At 40.5% G+C, this 17,210-nt stretch overlaps 1 protein-coding gene across 4 annotated transcripts; it reads left to right on the top strand.

Moving 5' to 3' along the window:
- The first annotated feature begins 417 nt into the window (after positions 1 to 417).
- Positions 418 to 16,426, top strand: PABPC1 (poly(A) binding protein cytoplasmic 1). Of its 4 annotated transcripts, none has more exons than XM_058830978.1 (15): positions 418 to 1,137; positions 5,661 to 5,854; positions 5,947 to 6,062; positions 7,872 to 8,011; positions 9,283 to 9,377; positions 10,900 to 11,037; positions 11,134 to 11,229; positions 11,663 to 11,935; positions 12,110 to 12,203; positions 12,370 to 12,480; positions 13,448 to 13,602; positions 14,026 to 14,110; positions 14,279 to 14,409; positions 14,697 to 14,792; positions 15,985 to 16,426. In XM_058830978.1, exons 1-14 carry the CDS (start codon positions 945 to 947, stop codon positions 14,787 to 14,789), a joined length of 1,914 nt encoding a protein of 637 aa, XP_058686961.1. In that variant the 5' UTR covers positions 418 to 944; the 3' UTR covers positions 14,790 to 14,792; positions 15,985 to 16,426. The 4 variants fall into 4 exon arrangements, with proteins under 4 accessions (XP_058686961.1, XP_058686962.1, XP_058686964.1 ...); XM_058830979.1 differs by having other exon boundaries at positions 15,967 to 16,426; XM_058830980.1 differs by lacking the exon at positions 418 to 1,137 and adding an exon at positions 1,625 to 1,647.
- The last annotated feature ends 784 nt before the right edge of the window (positions 16,427 to 17,210 follow it).

The raw sequence follows: 17,210 nt of genomic DNA, 5'->3' as shown, positions 1-17,210 counted from the left end.
CAGCCCCGCCCCCTTCCGGCCCCGAGCGCGCGACCTCCCCACGGCCAGCGGCGGGTGGGGCGCGCGGAGCTCGCGAGGGAGCCGCTAACGCCCCGCCCCGCGCCAGCCGTTGGTCCGCTCGGCGCGCACGCGCCCTTCCACCCGCCCGCCCTCCCCAACCGCGCACATGTGCGCGCCCTCCCGCGCGTGCGCCCAGCCGCCGAGCCGCCCCCACACTCACGCCGCCCTTCGTGACGCCAGGCGGGCGCAGGCGCACTCCCCGCGCGGCAGCCCCCCCGCCCCGCCCCGCACTCGCGCATGCGCTGGAGCCACCGCCCCGTGCCGGCTGCCGCGCGTGTCTCCACCCCCGCCCGCAGGTGCGCGTGCGCGGTGCGCGCGGCGCCGTGCGTGGCGCGCGGCGCGGCGGGGGCGGGGGGGCGGGGCGGGTATATATAGAGCGCGGCCGGGGCGGCGGCCGCCCCCTTGTCCCCCGGCCGCCGTCGGAGCTGTGTGCGCAGTGCGTGTGCTCCGGACCATCCGGACACGCCGGCCCGGCCCCGCAGCACCATTTATTACTAAAAAAATACCTAAAAAAGCCAAAAAAAATCCAAAAATCTTAAAAAACCTTTTAAAAAAATAATCCTCTTTCCTCATCCAACCTTCCCGACAACCTTTCTGCAAACGGCCGGTTTGATATAAAATAACCCGGTGAAGCGAAGTCCCCCGGACCCGGCGCAGCCGAGAGGAGACACACAGCGAGCCCGACCCCGCCGAGCGCACCACCCGCCGCCACCAGCTCCACCCGGCCCGCACGGAGCGACCCGACCCCCGCCCGCCCATCCGCCGCACCCACCGCAGCCGTTGAGTCCGAGCGGCCCCGCGCCGTCTCCGCCGGCCCCGCTCGCACCGAACGCCGCGGCCTCCGCCTCGTCAGCGCCCCCCCCGCGCCGGGAGACGGCGGCAGGATGAACCCCAGCGCCCCCAGCTACCCCATGGCCTCGCTCTACGTGGGGGACCTGCACCCCGACGTGACCGAGGCCATGCTCTACGAGAAGTTCAGCCCCGCCGGGCCCATCCTCTCCATCCGCGTCTGCAGGGACATGATCACCCGCCGCTCGCTCGGATACGCCTATGTCAACTTCCAGCAACCCGCCGACGGTGAGTGCCGGGCCGCGGGCGCCGGCGGAGCCATGTTTGTCCCCTGCCCCCCGCCCCGGCCGCCGCCCCGCATCCATTTTGCCGCCCGGGACGGGGCGGACCCGGCGGGGAGCGGGGGGAAGTTGGCGGCGAGGCCGGCGCTCGCACGCGGCCCGGGCCGCCCGCGCCTCGTGGCGCCCGGAGAAGCGGGGGGGAGGCGCTTCCGCGGACCGAGAGCGGCCGCAGGGCCCCGGCCATGGGCTGGAGAGCGCCCGGGGGCCTGGCGGGGCTGCCCCGGCTCCCGGGGAGGGGATTGAAGATGAGTGTGCGCGCGGCTCTTCACGTCCGACCGAGATGAAGGGTAGCGTGAGGAAAACATCGCAGTCATTAGCACCTTTTAATAACCGCGCAGGAGCTGGGTGTGTGTGAGTGCGTGGTTAAGAGGCCGGGAGAAGGAAGTAGGACGCACCGGTGTGGCTGGGTAGTTTCACAGGCGTCCAGGCCGAAGCGTTTGTTGAAACACCATGGCAGGTCCGTCACGTGCAGGGAGGGCATGAAACTATTCGGGCCTCCTTGTGCTTCTTCCTCATGTAGCTGGAGCCCTAGCTGTGTTCTCATTCGTGTCTCTTCGCCATAAATTCTCTGACATCGTTTTTCCCAAGTCGCGTTTTTATGAAACTTGTGTTTTCACGAAGTCTTGTTGCTTCTCTAAAGTTATAACGGTAAAGAAACTTTCTCTGTAGTGCTGTCATGTTGGGAAACACAGTGTGATCTATTTGGAGGGTGTTTCACTAAAAGAACCGAATGCGACTGGTTCTAAGTTTTGTGGAGTCCAGTTAAAAGAAAAGAAGTAATTGCCCAGCTAGAAGATAACGTGATTTCAAGTAGAGTTAAGTAAGCAGATTTCTATTATAATTTTATTTTCAAGCATATGAAAGTGAGATACTTAAATTACAAACTTTTCAAGCAATTAGATTTAACTGGCTTTCAGAATTAGCTTTAGCATACAGCCATTATCACATCAGACTTTGGTGTACCGATGGTATCTGTATGTAAGTAGTAGAAGTTACTGTCTAATCTTGATAGACAGATACTCCACCTGTTATCAGCTCTCTCAGTTCAGAGAGCTTTTGATTTATTCAGCCATTCTTTAGGGTGAGATGATTTGAATGCTTGTTTTGACATACTTTGTTTTCAAAAAAATAAGGGGTTAGCACAGGTCAGTACTGTGGTAGAGTAATGTCAGGGCATAAGGTGAAGGTGATTCAAATACTGCTTCTCCTTAGTATTGCCTGAGTTCCATAAGGGCGGACTTTATCATTAGTTAAGCAAACAGTGCATTTTGTGGCTAGTTTTGAAATTTGTTACATGTGGGAACAAATAGCGCTTTTTCACGTGAGCAGTGCTTAATTCAGTTTTTGAATATGCTGTATTTTTCAGGCTTTGGGAGACACACGTTTTAGTCTATAACTAGTCCAGTTCAGCTAAAAGTATTTCTTATCAAACCTGCATCTGACACGTATCTGGAAGTAGTTGTTTAAAATACACTTCAGTGGTGTTGCACAATTATACTTTTTCAAGATTTTCATAATTTTCATATTCTTGGCAAGTACCTAGAAAGCATTTGCTGGGGGCGTTTTATGGGTCATCACATCCATTTACAGAAACCTTGAAATAGGAGTTTTGAGGATGAATGGTTTTTCTTACAATCATCCTAGTTTTATTTTGATTCCAAACTAGATACCTTTTATTGGTCTAGCCAAATTTTTAACTTCATCTCAGTCTATGCCTATTAAACAGCTAGTAACAATTACCTTGGGTTTTGAAAAATAGTTTTGGACATGTGCTTGACATCACCAGCTGTCTGTAAACCAGGGATCGAAAAGCCCTTCTAAAAACTAATTAGGCCTGATGACACATGTGTGAGGTATGCACACATTTCAGAGTTGTGACTTTTCTGAATTTGAGTCATAGTCTGGAGTAAAGCTCGAGCAATCTTGTTTAATCGCTTAACTAGAAATATTCTTGAGTAATCTGAAATGGCATCAGAATCCTTTGGATTTCTAGAATAGTAATGTTTCCAGAGGTTTTTTTTTCATAGCTATTGCTGTTTACCTTTAACACAGGTTGGCATTAAATGTGTATTCTGAGTGATTTTGAAATTGTTTAAGTGGACTGTCCAGTTGCACACGACTAAAATGGGAGCTGGTGAGTCATTCAATGAGAGCTCCAGCAGAATCAGCAGAAGTACAGCCTGGGTAGGTGTGTCCATTGGTAACAAGTTCGCTGCTGAATGGGGCTGCCTCCTGCAACCGGCACAGCCTTTTATGACTGAAATGTAATGAAAGTGAGCCAGTTTCACTCGTTGGGAATTGTAATGTGTGTAGCTTGTACCTGGTTGTAGATGAAGTCTATTCATGTTTTAAAAATCTACCGTGGAATTACAATGTGATGTTGATTAGGCAGAAAAACTTAAATTTCTTGTACTTCTGCTCAAAAGGAGAGACAAGGAGAGCTGTTGAAGTTTCATGCTGTCCTCGTGGAAGAAATGGTGCTGGTCTAAGACACAGGCTCTCACAATTTGTTAAGAGTAGTAATGTTTGGTAAGGACCCATGGACCCACTTTCAGTCAGATGGTTGGGAAATGTGTTTAGGAACACACATTTTTGAGGAGTGTCAGGATTATTCTAGAAGCAATTAGCATGAATTAGAAAAGCCTCTTTTCTAGTAAAGGAAGCCCTGTTACTACTTCTGGAAATAATGAACTGTTTGTTGCTGGCACATCTATTCGTGCTGGCAGTAATGATTCTAATGACTTCCAGGGCAGTAGTGAAGTCTTACAAGTTTCTACTGTGGCTAGTCTGATATCCACAGGGTTTTATTATTTTTTTCCTTTTTTTTTTTTTTTTAATCTCCCCCCGCCACTTTTGTAGTATAGAGCTTTCCAATGATTTTTTTTTTCTCTTTAGCACTATCTAGGTTGCCTTTTCTCTCCTGCTTAATTTATATTAAAGTTTTTGAAAGCTTTATTAACTTACATAGAAGACTGGCATGTAATTTTTGTGGCTTTACTTTAAGTAACTTGCTGAGCTGCTACTGTCAAGTGAATATGGTAATAGTATCAATAATCTTTTTTTCCCTGAAAATGTTAGATGTCCATCTCTTTAATGCCTACAGATGTCTTTCAGAGAATATAATCTTCAAATTTATTTCTAATTTGAAAATGTCACAAGAAAGGATATAAAACATGGTATACCAGCAGAATCCCAGGCTCACTGCAAATTGTCTTTGGCCATGACATGCAACAATATAGCTCAAGACAAAAGCAGCACTTAAAAAATAAAAACATTAAATAGAGGTTTTCACAATGGGATTGGCCCTTGGTCCTCCCCCAAAAAAATTTTAACTGACACTGTTGCTGTTTAAAAAACTAGTGATCTAAAAAACTTAGTGATCAAAGCTGATTTCAGTCTTGTTAAGGTCATACTGTTCTGATACTTGCAAATTACAGTGAAGTGAGTTAGTACCCAGGGGTGTGACTTCAGGTATTTAGTGGAACTTTTTTCAGTGTTCTTCCAGACTTACAGGAACAGGGATGAAAAGGAACTCTTATACTTGAGAACTATTGCTCTTTTGTGCTTAAATACACCAGTTGAGTTATAAGATCACAAACATATCTTGTGGCTTTGAAGAGTCATGTGAAAACTGAGCAAGTCTTGATACTTCCTCATCTAAATACACAAGAGATTTTACATACAGGATTTGAAAAGTTAGTTAGGGAGTTCTACTGGAAAAACTACTCCATTGGAGTAACAAAACCTGGTTTACATTACCCTGGTTTGCTCTTTTAATGTTTGCTTTTTCATTGAGCTCATATGTATTTCATTGTGAGCTTTTAAAATATATGTATCATTTCAGATTCTCTGAATTACTAAACTAAGTGCTAGTTTTGAATCCCTTTGAACTGTCTCTTGCCCAGAATTTCATCACAGATCTTTTTGGTCACTGAGGAAGTTGTGTGGAATAGCTGCCTGAATGAGGCTTGAGCATCCACCTAGAAAAGAAATTTTGTCAGTTTATGGGTACTGACATTGTAGGTGTTCTTATGTTAACATTTGCAAAAGGGCTCGTATATGCACAAGCAGTACCCCTAAAAGCATTTTTGTTGACACAATATACATCTGTGTAATATAGGAGAAGCCAGCTGATTTTCACAAATGCTAAAATTTTGTAACAGCTGCCACTTGCTGCATTTTCTCCTGTCACCTTACTGTCTTTTCATAGATTTAGTCTTATGGGCTGATGAGATTTCTGCAGCTTTCTCAGCTGGTTTGTGCTCCTTCCGAAGTGCAGCTTTTGCTGATGAGTTTTTTCTAGTTCTTCCTTGCATACAACAAGAGTACACTGGAGGCTTGGGTTTGCAGCTTGGTGATGGTGCTGGACTTGAAATAGTAAAAATGTTACTAAGAATTGTACTTCAGCTGGTATTTGTGTGCTTATTAAGATAACTAGAGTTTTCTACTAATTCCATAATGTTTTTCCAGCTGAACGAGCTTTGGACACCATGAACTTTGATGTCATTAAAGGCAAACCAGTGCGCATCATGTGGTCTCAGCGCGATCCATCTCTACGCAAAAGCGGTGTAGGAAACATCTTCATCAAAAACTTGGACAAATCAATTGATAACAAAGCTTTGTATGACACATTTTCTGCTTTTGGGAACATCCTGTCTTGTAAGGTTAGTGGAAAATAAAAGCTATTGACTCACAAATTCTTCAATTTATGCTGGAAACATTCCATGAGTATTACAGCAAGGTTTTTCATTAATAGGTGGTGTGTGATGAAAATGGATCCAAGGGTTATGGATTTGTACATTTTGAGACACAAGAAGCTGCAGAAAGAGCTATTGAAAAAATGAATGGTATGCTGCTTAATGACCGCAAAGTGTAAGTACATAAATAAGTATTTAGGGATCAGCAAACTGAAATTCATTTTATGGCAGACAAAGATTTAAAAGTTTACCTAGGAAAGGAGGGTTGTTCTAAATTTTTCTAATTTCAAGTTGTAGAGTTTTAGTGTTACAGATTTTATGAATTGTGTCACCTGCCTATTCTAGAGGCAGCCTGAGTTCAAAAAGACAACTAATGGACTCCAGAGGAAAAAATAATTTCATTAATTGTCTCACAAGCCAATATTGTAATAAGGATTTAGGATCTTCATGGTTTTCTGATCTTAGTGGTTTGAGATTAAATACAATCCATTGAGTATTCTGAATAATACTTCCTTTATAAGAGTTGTAAGATAAGTGTGTTACCCGTATTTTGGAGTTAGCTGAGAGTTACTTGGCACTAAAGAGTGGTCAGATTAGACTAATATTTTTGTATGAATGTCTGTTAATAGGCATATCTAGGGAGTAGAAAATAAAACTTAGAGAAGTGTAATGTTTTAAACATTATCACTGTTCGACATTGTAGGAAAAAATGTTATTTGGCAACTTCTAAAATAATATTTAAGTTGGAGGAGTGAGTGTGCCTCGCAGCTATGCCTAAGGAATCATTATGGTGTTTGGTATAATTGCAAAAGAACAGCTTTTTAAATACTTAGGAGGGTTTGGAAAAATAATGACAGAAATCAGCATCAGGTTACCATAATGGATTATTTTTACATGTAGAGATGGATAGATCAAGACACATACAGGGAAAACATATATTTTGAAACTCCAGTTTTCCTGATTCTTCTGTTCTTGACTGATATATTGTGGATGTTTTTATTCAGTGTCCGTTGTTACACAGCCTTAAATTAATAAACATGGTTAGTATGCATTTATAACAGCACAGGGGTAAATATGTTTTATATTGTGAGAGTTAATTTTGCTTTGAATTTCTGTTCAGGCTAGTCTTTTAGAAATTAACTAAAACACTTCACTCAGTATCTAAATCTGCAGAACATATTGCATTCCCATTCTTACTGTACTTGATTGCTATAAATAAGGTGAAATAATCAAAGTTTAAAAATTACTGAGGTACTGGATGCACCTGTATTGCATTTGCCAAATTTGTGACTTTAAAGTTAGAGCCTACAATAAAATTTGAAAGCAGGAATCTGCTACAGCCAGAAATCTGTGTCAGATATGTACGGTCTGGTAGGGCTGCAGAATGTTATGTTCAGGTTCTGCTCTTTTCCTGCCAGTATGAACTAACCATTGGTGTTTCCAGCCAATTTGCAATGGTATTTGACTCAAGAGCAAGTTGAACTATTTACTTCACTATGCCTAAAAACAGTCTTGGATGCAGGCTGGAAAGGTGTGTTAGGGAGTGAGGACAGTTAGTTAAATATCCCTTGCTCAAAACAGAGAGCAGTAACTGCTTTAAGGCTACCATATTTTTAGTATGGCAGGGGGATTGAGCTGTTACCTAGAATTTCTATTTAGCCTCTTTACTTAGTACTCTTTCCATTGTCAAGCTCCTGTTCTCAGAGGCTGTTTTATAAAAGTGAACAATCTCACCAATGGCTTGAAAGTATTTTCATGCCTTGTAAATTGTATTTTCATGGGATAAACACTCTGATGTAACAAAGGACAGTGGAATTGTTTTTCTGATTAAGGTTTATCATAAATATTTTAACTAAAGAATTTCATACCTATAGTGAACAAGACTGATTAAGAATAAAATACAATGCCGGAGGATTAAAGTAAGTTTTTAAACCTTGAGACACACTTGCTTTAATCTGTATTACTCTGTTCTTCCTACAACTAGATTTGTTGGAAGGTTTAAATCTCGCAAGGAACGTGAGGCAGAACTTGGAGCCAGAGCAAAAGAATTCACCAATGTTTACATCAAAAATTTTGGAGAAGACATGGATGATGAGAGACTTAAGGAACTCTTTGGCAAGTTTGGTAATGTCTTAATGTTTATATAAACACAAGTGAACTTCAATTTACTACTTGTCTCCTATCTGTACAGTTCCTTGAAATACAAGGAAACAGGGCTGCCTGATGTTGTTAAAACGTAATAAAAGTTACTGAAAAATTGGTACCGAATTCTAGTTTCAGATCTAAAAGTGCAGTAATATCTGAATTTTAAATATGCACAATTTCATATTTAATCCTGCCATCAGGACTGTTTTCAGTAATCTGAAGATAGTGTGTCTATGCGTTTTGCGATTTTTTAAAGTTGTAGATAGAAGTGTTCTCTGGTTTAGTACAGATTAATTTTATAAATGCACCTACAGGATGTGTGACAAATGAATTTACTATTGCTTTCATTGACCTGCAGACTTACCTCTGTTATTCAGTTGCATTGTGGTGGTTGACGTAGTACAAAATTATAAGGAACTATTCCAGCACCAAATTATGAGATTCTGCCTTGATCCTCAGTTAACGCACAGGGCAAAATGATGGTGGATGTAGTAATGTAGATGATGTGTTACCATCAAAATAGGAAATGGCAAATCCTTTAATGCCATTGCAGGTTCCCCACATTTTATTTTCAATCTCACCTTTTTTTTTTTTTTCCTTCCCTGTATGCTTTTTCTGTTCTTCAGTGGATATTGTGTAAAGCAAGGGAAAGTCTTGTACGAGAGATACCCTGTAGCAGCCTTAAACAGCATGTACAGGAAATTCCTTTCTGCAGTTCAAGTATCTGTGGTTGAAACACTAGCAAATTTAGCTGCTACAGCTAAATTGGCTACTTCCAATTGAGTCTGTGAACTACAATTTTTCAGAGGTTATGAAATTGCTGAACCAGGATGGCCTTTTTCACGAGGATAAATAGGGAAACGTATGCCTAATTACAAGGCCTTCCTCTGGCTTTTTCAGTACCCACTTCAAAGGGTGGAAACACTAATACTTTTCAAGTGTCATAATTTTTAATGATAAAACAAATTTCATTTATTTTGTGGTGAAATTTTCTTTCACTTTGAAGTGGAATTTTGGTTGAAAATACAGTAGAAAAGAAATTCAGCATGGCGGACTTCAGCCATAATGGCTGAAGTTCATCAGAGCAAATTAGTAATTTCATATTAATGGGTGACATTCACTTGATACTATTATTGGTGCGGGCGTCTTGTAATACAACTGAAATAAACTAAATATTATCTTCTAAAGTTGTTCAAAAGGTGACAGGAATACACTGTATATGAAGCATAAGTATTTTATTCTCTTTTTAGGTCCTGCTTTAAGTGTAAAAGTTATGACTGACGAGAGTGGAAAATCCAAAGGCTTTGGCTTCGTTAGTTTTGAAAGACACGAAGATGCCCAGAAAGTAAGCTTTTGGACTTAATTTTAGGAATCCTGTAACTGAGACCAAAATAATATGTTTCATTGAATGATTTAGTTTTTTTAATTGGTCAAGGCCACTGCAAAAAGAAATACTCACTCCTAAATTACTTAGCACAGTTTCTGTCATTTAGAATGTTTTCCTATGAGCAAATGTCAGTTGGTCTGAGAAGCCTATTAAGTCAAGATACTCTGATACAGCTGGAACTAGTGTAGAAATGGGGAATCTTGAATACTTTAAAAACCTGTTGTAGTTGGGCTTAAAGTTCTTAATGATACGTGGACTTTCACATGCTGAGCAATATACAGCATAGCAAATTACTACATCTCCGAATCATTGGATCCAATTTGGTTGCACAGAATGTTTGTGCAAGGCAGAAAGAATTGTGTTTTCAAACTGTAGCTCTGCAAAGTCAGCAGGAAAGCTATTAGTTTTATAAAGCATGTTTGGTATAACTGTGAGAAAATAGTTCTAGAGCCCTGTGATATTGCTTTTACTTCGAGGGGTAACTTTGGAAAAAGGGTCCTTTTTATTCATGTATATGTCTATAACATGCCAGTATGCTGTATAACTTAATTCTTTGTCAACTGGTTGCTTTGATATGTCAGTTTACTGTGACACTAGGGCCATAACATCAGGAAAAAATGCAATACTGAACAAATCATGGCAACAAAGTTTGCTTTTCAAAAAGCATTTTGGTGGTTTGTTAGTACTGCAAGTGAACAAGCAAGAGATTAGAAAAAATCCTGTCGCTTAACATCAACATTTTTCAGTCTTGTATACGTTAATTGGTGAATAGTTTCTTTACTGTAGTCAGAAGGACATGTTGGGTGTTTTAAATAACATAAAATTCCAGGATCTCTGTAAAAATGTCTAATGGCTTTGATCCTAAACATGTGCAATAAACTGGTGACTTCTGGTTTTAAATTAATCGAGTAAATATGTGCTAGAGATTTTACATCTGAAGAGTTGTAACTCAAAACAGTATGAAGGGAAAAAGTTCACATTTTCATACTTTAAAGTATTTCCTTAATGAAAGACTAAAAATGACAAAAAAGCTCTGTATGTCATCCGTAGTTTGACGCTTAGTATAGAAAGATCTGATAGGTACTATGGTTTCAGGTGTTACTTTTAAAGATGGGACTAGGTAGACTAAAGCCTTTCAACTTCATTTGCTTACTTTTTCTCTGCCATTAGTAAGATAAGGCTGGAGAAATAGTTCTTGCAATTTGGGTTTTTTTCCTCCAGCTTCATATATAAAAAAAGTGGTTTGTATCCCTTGTGACTTGTCTTCAAGACAAGCATACTTGGGAAGCAGTTTTCATGTTACCACAAGTGGGGAAGTCTTGGGGTATTTTGTTTCAATTAGTGGTATTTTAAGGTGGATTCTCTCTTTTTCTAGAATTCTTATGTAGACAGGATTCTTATGTTTTTATGTTTGAAATGCAGTTTTTTTGTGTGTCTGAAAAGTGCTGGAGCACTGCTAACTTGTTGTTTGTTAATGAAGGCGGTAGATGAGATGAATGGGAAAGAGCTCAATGGAAAACAAATCTATGTTGGCCGGGCTCAGAAAAAGGTGGAAAGACAGACGGAGCTGAAGCGCAAGTTTGAACAAATGAAGCAGGACAGGATCACCAGATACCAGGTTCAGTTTTAAATCAAGAGGGCTAACTGTATTATATGACATTTTGAGATTTACACAGAACGCTTGCTTTTAAAAATAACTTGCCTGTTTTCTTAGGGTGTAAACCTTTACGTGAAAAATCTTGATGATGGGATCGATGATGAGCGTCTCCGAAAAGAGTTCTCTCCATTTGGTACAATCACTAGTGCAAAGGTAAAGTTCATAGATTGTGTTTATCTGTTTTTTGAAAATGTGTAATGATCTACCACCAAAGAAAAGTTAATTTCATTAGTAACAGATGTGACCCACTGTGTAAATGTGGGTGTCAGCTTTCTTGATTATTGTACATGTCAGGTTAAACACAGTATGATCATCCTTTCTTGAAATAAATTAAGTAGTGAGACTAGTGTAAGAAAAATTACATCTTTCCAGTGCAATATTGTGCTCATTGTTATTTCAATGAGATTTTTAATCTCCATTCAGGTGACAGTGAACTATTAATTACACAATAATATTCATTTTTATAAAATACTCAGTAAAACAAAATTGTGGTCTCACTTGTAATGAGCTGGAACAAGAAACTCATGCAAGTTGAATAGGTATATTACAGAACATTTAGTTTTAAAACTAAATTTTGTGTTGACAGGTGATGATGGAAGGTGGCCGCAGCAAAGGATTTGGATTTGTGTGCTTTTCGTCACCAGAAGAAGCCACCAAAGCAGTCACAGAAATGAATGGTAGAATTGTGGCTACTAAACCATTATATGTAGCTCTAGCCCAGCGTAAAGAGGAGCGCCAAGCTCATCTCACCAACCAGTACATGCAGAGGATGGCAAGTGTAAGAGCAGTACCTAATCCTGTAATCAACCCCTACCAGCCAGCACCTCCTTCAGGATACTTCATGGCAGCTATTCCTCAGGTAAGTGTAGAGATGAGTTAACTGCGTATAAGGTCTGCTTAGATTTAACTGTAAATATAACTGTTAGCATGTGTCAGTGATTTCAGCATTTTGATCTCATGGTGGGAGTGTGCTGGGCTGTTCAGCATGCCCTTCACAGACAACAAAGTTAAGTGATGTTGTTGTGTTTGGCAGACTCAGAACCGTGCTGCGTACTATCCTACTAATCAGCTTGCTCAACTTGCTAGACCTAGTCCTCGCTGGACTGCTCAGGGTGCCAGACCTCATCGTAAGTCACTTTTTTACCTCTGTCCAGTGATTGCTGTAAACTCTGTAGCATTTACCTTTGCACTTTCAAATACATTTTCATGGCATTGCAGTATCAGTCTTCTGTTTGTCATGTTGTCACCACTCCCTGTTTCAGCATGTAACAGTATCTTTTTTCTAAACCATAGCATTCCAAAACATGCCTGGTGCTATCCGCCCAGCAGCACCCAGACCACCTTTCAGTACCATGAGACCAGCTTCTTCCCAAGTTCCACGAGTCATGTCAACACAGCGTGTTGGTGAGTTTGATTTATGCAAACTTTAAGTGTTAGACTTCTGTTCCAATTTTGATGGTTTAGCATGATCTTGAAAAATAAACATTGGTAAGTTTAATATCACAAGTGATATTCCTAATGTAATACCACTTTCTAGTAATTACTTTAAATACTGTCCCAGCAAAGACTCCGGCTGTGATCCCATCTCTTCAGGATGAAGTACTTTTGTGTGTGCTTCAGTAATACTGGATGATGGCTTCTGTCATTTCTAAACATAGTTGCAGCAATTGTAATAATAGGTTGCATATAGAAATACTGACATGATACAATTTTAGGTCTTAATAATTTTGTTATATTTCACATATACATATTTTATTGTTGTGAGACAGTATCATGAATGCAAAATCTGCACATCACTGAATGAACCAGGACTGACTGTATTCATTGAATGGTTTGGGTTGGAAGGACCCTTAAAGCTCATGTAGTTCAACCCCACTGCCAGAGGCAGGGAACCCTCCACTAGACCAGGGTACTCGGAGCCCTATCCAGGCTGGTCTCTAACATCTCCAGGCATAGGGAGTCCAAACCTCTCCGAAGGCATAATTCTCCCAGAATGTATCAGGCAGCCATTTACTTCCTAAAAGTATCTTTTTTAGAATGACTGATGTAATGTGCTCAGGAAATCAAATGTCCTTTAGCTTATAATGGAATTATAATAATACTAAAAAAAAGTGGTTTTTTTTATCATGGATCTTTTTTCAGTGGCATGTAAAAAGGGCAATTCATGAATGAAGTGACTGGAAAGTAGCATCCAGTAAATTTCAAGGTTTGAACCTTTCTATGTGACCAGTGATGTGACAGTTGACAAAACTACTAAGATGAATCTATAACACAGTACCTAAATTAGGTGTTTGGTTCTAGTTGATCTGTTGGGCAAAATAATTATTATAAATAATAATTCACATATGGAATTCTGTTACTATTTTTTCAGCTAATACATCAACACAAACGATGGGTCCACGTCCTGCAGCAGCAGCTACTGCGGCCACTCCTGCCGTGCGCACAGTACCACAGTACAAATACGCTGCGGGTGTTCGCAATCCGCAGCAGCACCTCAACACGCAGCCACAGGTTGCTATGCAGCAGGTATGTGATCTGGGGAACTGCTCTGTGCTTTTACTGATGTTCTTTGCAAAGGAAGGTGGCGAGGGTGATGGGAGGGCAATTCAGGCTCTGCATCATGGCAGTAGAGTAAAAGCACTAGAGAGTTAAGTATATTTGAAGTTCACCTGGGACAGGATGTGATCCCATGTTGCATCATACTTTCCAGTTCCGTCATACCTTAGCCTAAATTCTTGTGTTTGCTCCTCAGTTTCTAATATTCCTCAGCATCATCCCTCAGCTCTAACCAGTAGCTATTTGATTAAATAGACATAGCTGTTAATTTCTTTGATGTTTCTGACACTGTAGGCATTGTGTATGCTGAGTTGTGAAATATTGGCTGTTTGAAGCAGCACCTAATTATGAGCCAGGGTTTAATTTTAAAATGTTACTAAAATTAATTTGCAGCCTGCTGTCCATGTGCAAGGTCAGGAACCCTTGACTGCTTCCATGTTGGCTTCTGCCCCTCCACAAGAACAAAAGCAGATGTTAGGTATGTACATGATACCTTTCTCTATGTATTATAGCAAAGGGACAGTTAAAAGTACACTTTTTCAATCTTAAAATGCAGAGTAAATGGTTTTAGCAGTAGAACAAGTTGGTTTCTCTTATCCCTTCAATTTAAGCTGGATTTGTCCCTGCTTAACTTTTCTCTCTCTAGGTGAACGTCTATTCCCCCTTATTCAAAGCATGCATCCTACTCTGGCGGGTAAGATCACTGGTATGTTGTTGGAGATTGACAACTCTGAACTCCTCCACATGCTCGAGTCTCCTGAGTCTCTTCGTTCGAAGGTAGGTGGACTTTTGCCTTGACCTGCTTCTGTAGGTGGTTAAGTCTACGCTGAGCTAACAGCTGTTCGTGCTGGCACAGTGGAGTAACAGCAATGCAGCAGTGGCTCAGGGCAAGAGTATCCTCTTCCAGAGGGTGACACTGACTTACATGGATGAACTGGAATTGTAATGATCTCCTTTATCTTTTCAACAATGCAGGCATTGTTTATATGTGTAATTTCCACTGTATTAACTTAAATATAAACTGCTAAGCTTCCCTTCATTTATTTCTCATTTGTACATAACAGGTTGATGAAGCTGTAGCCGTACTACAAGCCCACCAAGCTAAAGAGGCTGCTCAAAAGGCAGTTAATAATCCCACTGGGGTTCCAAGTGTTTAATAGGTAAGTTTGGCCCACTGTAGTTCCATAGGTTGACTGGGACAAATCTTTGGTCCATGGCCTTGTAAGCAGCGTGTGTCCAGGCTCTGTGTCATGTGCAGCCACAGGAAGTAGCAGCTATGGTAAACAAACTTCTGTGCTCAGTTGGTTAGCAAAAACTACTGACAGGTCATTGTTTCTAACAACACATTTATCGAATTAGTTCTAGGCATGTGTGCAAAACCAGGCAGTTCCACCAAATGCTACTGTTGGGAACAACTTGTGGAATTGAAATAAGCTTGAAACAACCCCCTTTTTCCACAGAAATTAAAGAGTTTGTTTACACTGTAATTTGTATATAGTTACCAAATTCTAAAATTCTACAGTAAGTGAAAACTAAACTACATATTGTCTTGACTTCACATTTGGGTGAATTTAATATCAGTCAAAATAGTGATTTTTCTTCATTGCCTTCTGTGGGGCTGATATCTTAATTGTGCATGACAGCGGCAAATGGTCTTACCTTAACAATTTTGACAGGGAAAAAGTGTGAAGTTGAGGATAAAAAGGAATCTGTTATCTCTTCTGTCTAGTTAGGTTTTGCCTGTGAATGTGCTTTCTGCATTTGTAGCTGTAATTTGAAGGTGCTTTAACATTTGATCACATAAAAATTTTCCTTTTTTCTTGATATTTTAATTTCTGCAAGTTTCCTTTCAGAGGCAGAATTTGAGTAATGATTTTTAACATTTCTGTTTCAATACTTATTTTTTGCTAGTGACACTTTCACTACAGAGATAAGTGCTGAATAGGTTGTTTCTCCTAAACTAAGGTGCCCATACTTTGAGACCATTACTCTGTTTTAGTAATTGGAAATTGAAAATACTGCTAGAGTAGTTATTTGATGAGCCTCAGTCTGCTGGCCTCAAGAGCAGAGGTGACCTGTGCTCAATCACAGTAACACTGTGCTTAAAGTGGTGCTGTCTGAGGGACTCTTCTAGAGTCAGTGTTGTCTTGCCAAGGATCACAGACTTCTGAATATTTTTGTGTCCCTAAAAAGTGGGAGGACTTCGGATATTCTGTTTCTAAAGAACTTTGGTATCGTTGAAACCCAGTGAAAGCCCAGAGTGCTGCATGGCATACAGTAGTAGTAAACAAGTCAAAACATACAAGGTGCTGCATTTGTTTTAAAACATAACAGCATTGTTTTTCTTTGCAGAGCTATCCGGGACTACAATCTAGAACTTCGCTTCACCGAAGAAAAAAAAAATCTAAACATGGAAAAACTATTAAATATTGAGAAAAACATTGCAAAATATAAAATAAATAAAAAAAGGAAAGGAAACTTTGAAGCTTACGTACAGAGCAACGCCGGGGCTAGCAAAACAAATGCTAGCCCTAGATTACTTATTGATTTAAAATTTAAAAAAAAATAGTAAAATAAAAAATACAAATTAATGTTTTATAAACCCAGGGGAAAAGAATTTTCAGCACAGTACAAAAATTTAAAGCATTCCTTTCTTTAATTTTGTAATTCTTTACTGTGGAAAAGCTCAGATTATCACCACTGTTTTAGTTGACAGTGAGAATTGATAGCTGAGCAAAGAAACGTAATTTGGATTATAAAATTCTTGGTTTAATAAAAATTCCTTAAACACTGACTTACTTGTGATGGTTTCTTTTGTACAGTCTACTTTTCATAAGCTTGTCATCCAGAATGCCAGGTTAGAATCCCACTCTATAATATGTTTTAGTGCATTGTAGAGAAGATAAGCCTACAACTGTAGACTGTCTTCTAAATAACAGAAGTGAAGGGAGGGGGGAAGTGTTTGGGTTTTTCTTAACAAATTGCTGCTTGACCTGACTCTGGTCTAGTGCACAATAACACAGGAATAATTCTGTCTTCCCTCAGGGTTGATGGGGTCATCAGGTCAGTTTGTGTCCCTAAAGGGGGTTTGCAGTGAAATGGCCAATGACACTAAAGTGGGAAGAGGGAGCACTAACACCTGAGCTATTTTATTTGCTACAGAACTGTACTGAGATTGGGAGTTTTACTTAAATGTGTAATCAACCTAAGTGTTAAATGCATAAACAAGAGACAGAGTAAAAGGGCTTTTGTTGTAAAACAAACTTCCACTGTCTGAGTTAGCAGATACTCTGGAGTTTGTCCATCCACAGATGTGTTATCCTACAGTTGCTGCCTTGCTTTTTTGTTTTCTCCTTTCTGCAGACCTGTGGAATAAAAAGGGGTATTTTCTACCCAGTTTAGCCCATAATTGGCTGTATAAGTTGCTTTTTCAAAATTGATAATGCAGAAATGAAGAAGTGAAAATGGCATGCCCTGCCTTTACAAAGAAGAGGGTAAAACCTGTCAGGCTGGTCTAGGGAAGAGGCACAAAGATCTGTTGGTCATGGAGGAAGATGTGAGAGGTAACTGCTGCCATC

The sequence above is a fragment of the Poecile atricapillus genome, chromosome 2 (assembly GCF_030490865.1).
Source record: "Poecile atricapillus isolate bPoeAtr1 chromosome 2, bPoeAtr1.hap1, whole genome shotgun sequence".
Lineage (NCBI taxonomy): Eukaryota > Metazoa > Chordata > Aves > Passeriformes > Paridae > Poecile > Poecile atricapillus.
Note: the sequence above shows the minus strand (reverse complement) of the source record. Positions and strands in the feature narration are given on the sequence as shown.

Bases quoted from the DNA above. Each gene is read 5' to 3' on its own strand.
- PABPC1 (XM_058830978.1), top strand. From the start codon at position 945: ATGAACCCCAGCGCCCCCAGCTACCCCATGGCCTCGCTCTACGTGGGG. The intron at 11,230-11,662 runs GTAAAGTTCATA...TTGTGTTGACAG, and splicing joins GTACAATCACTAGTGCAAAG to GTGATGATGGAAGGTGGCCG. The intron at 14,410-14,696 runs GTAGGTGGACTT...TGTACATAACAG, and splicing joins CTGAGTCTCTTCGTTCGAAG to GTTGATGAAGCTGTAGCCGT.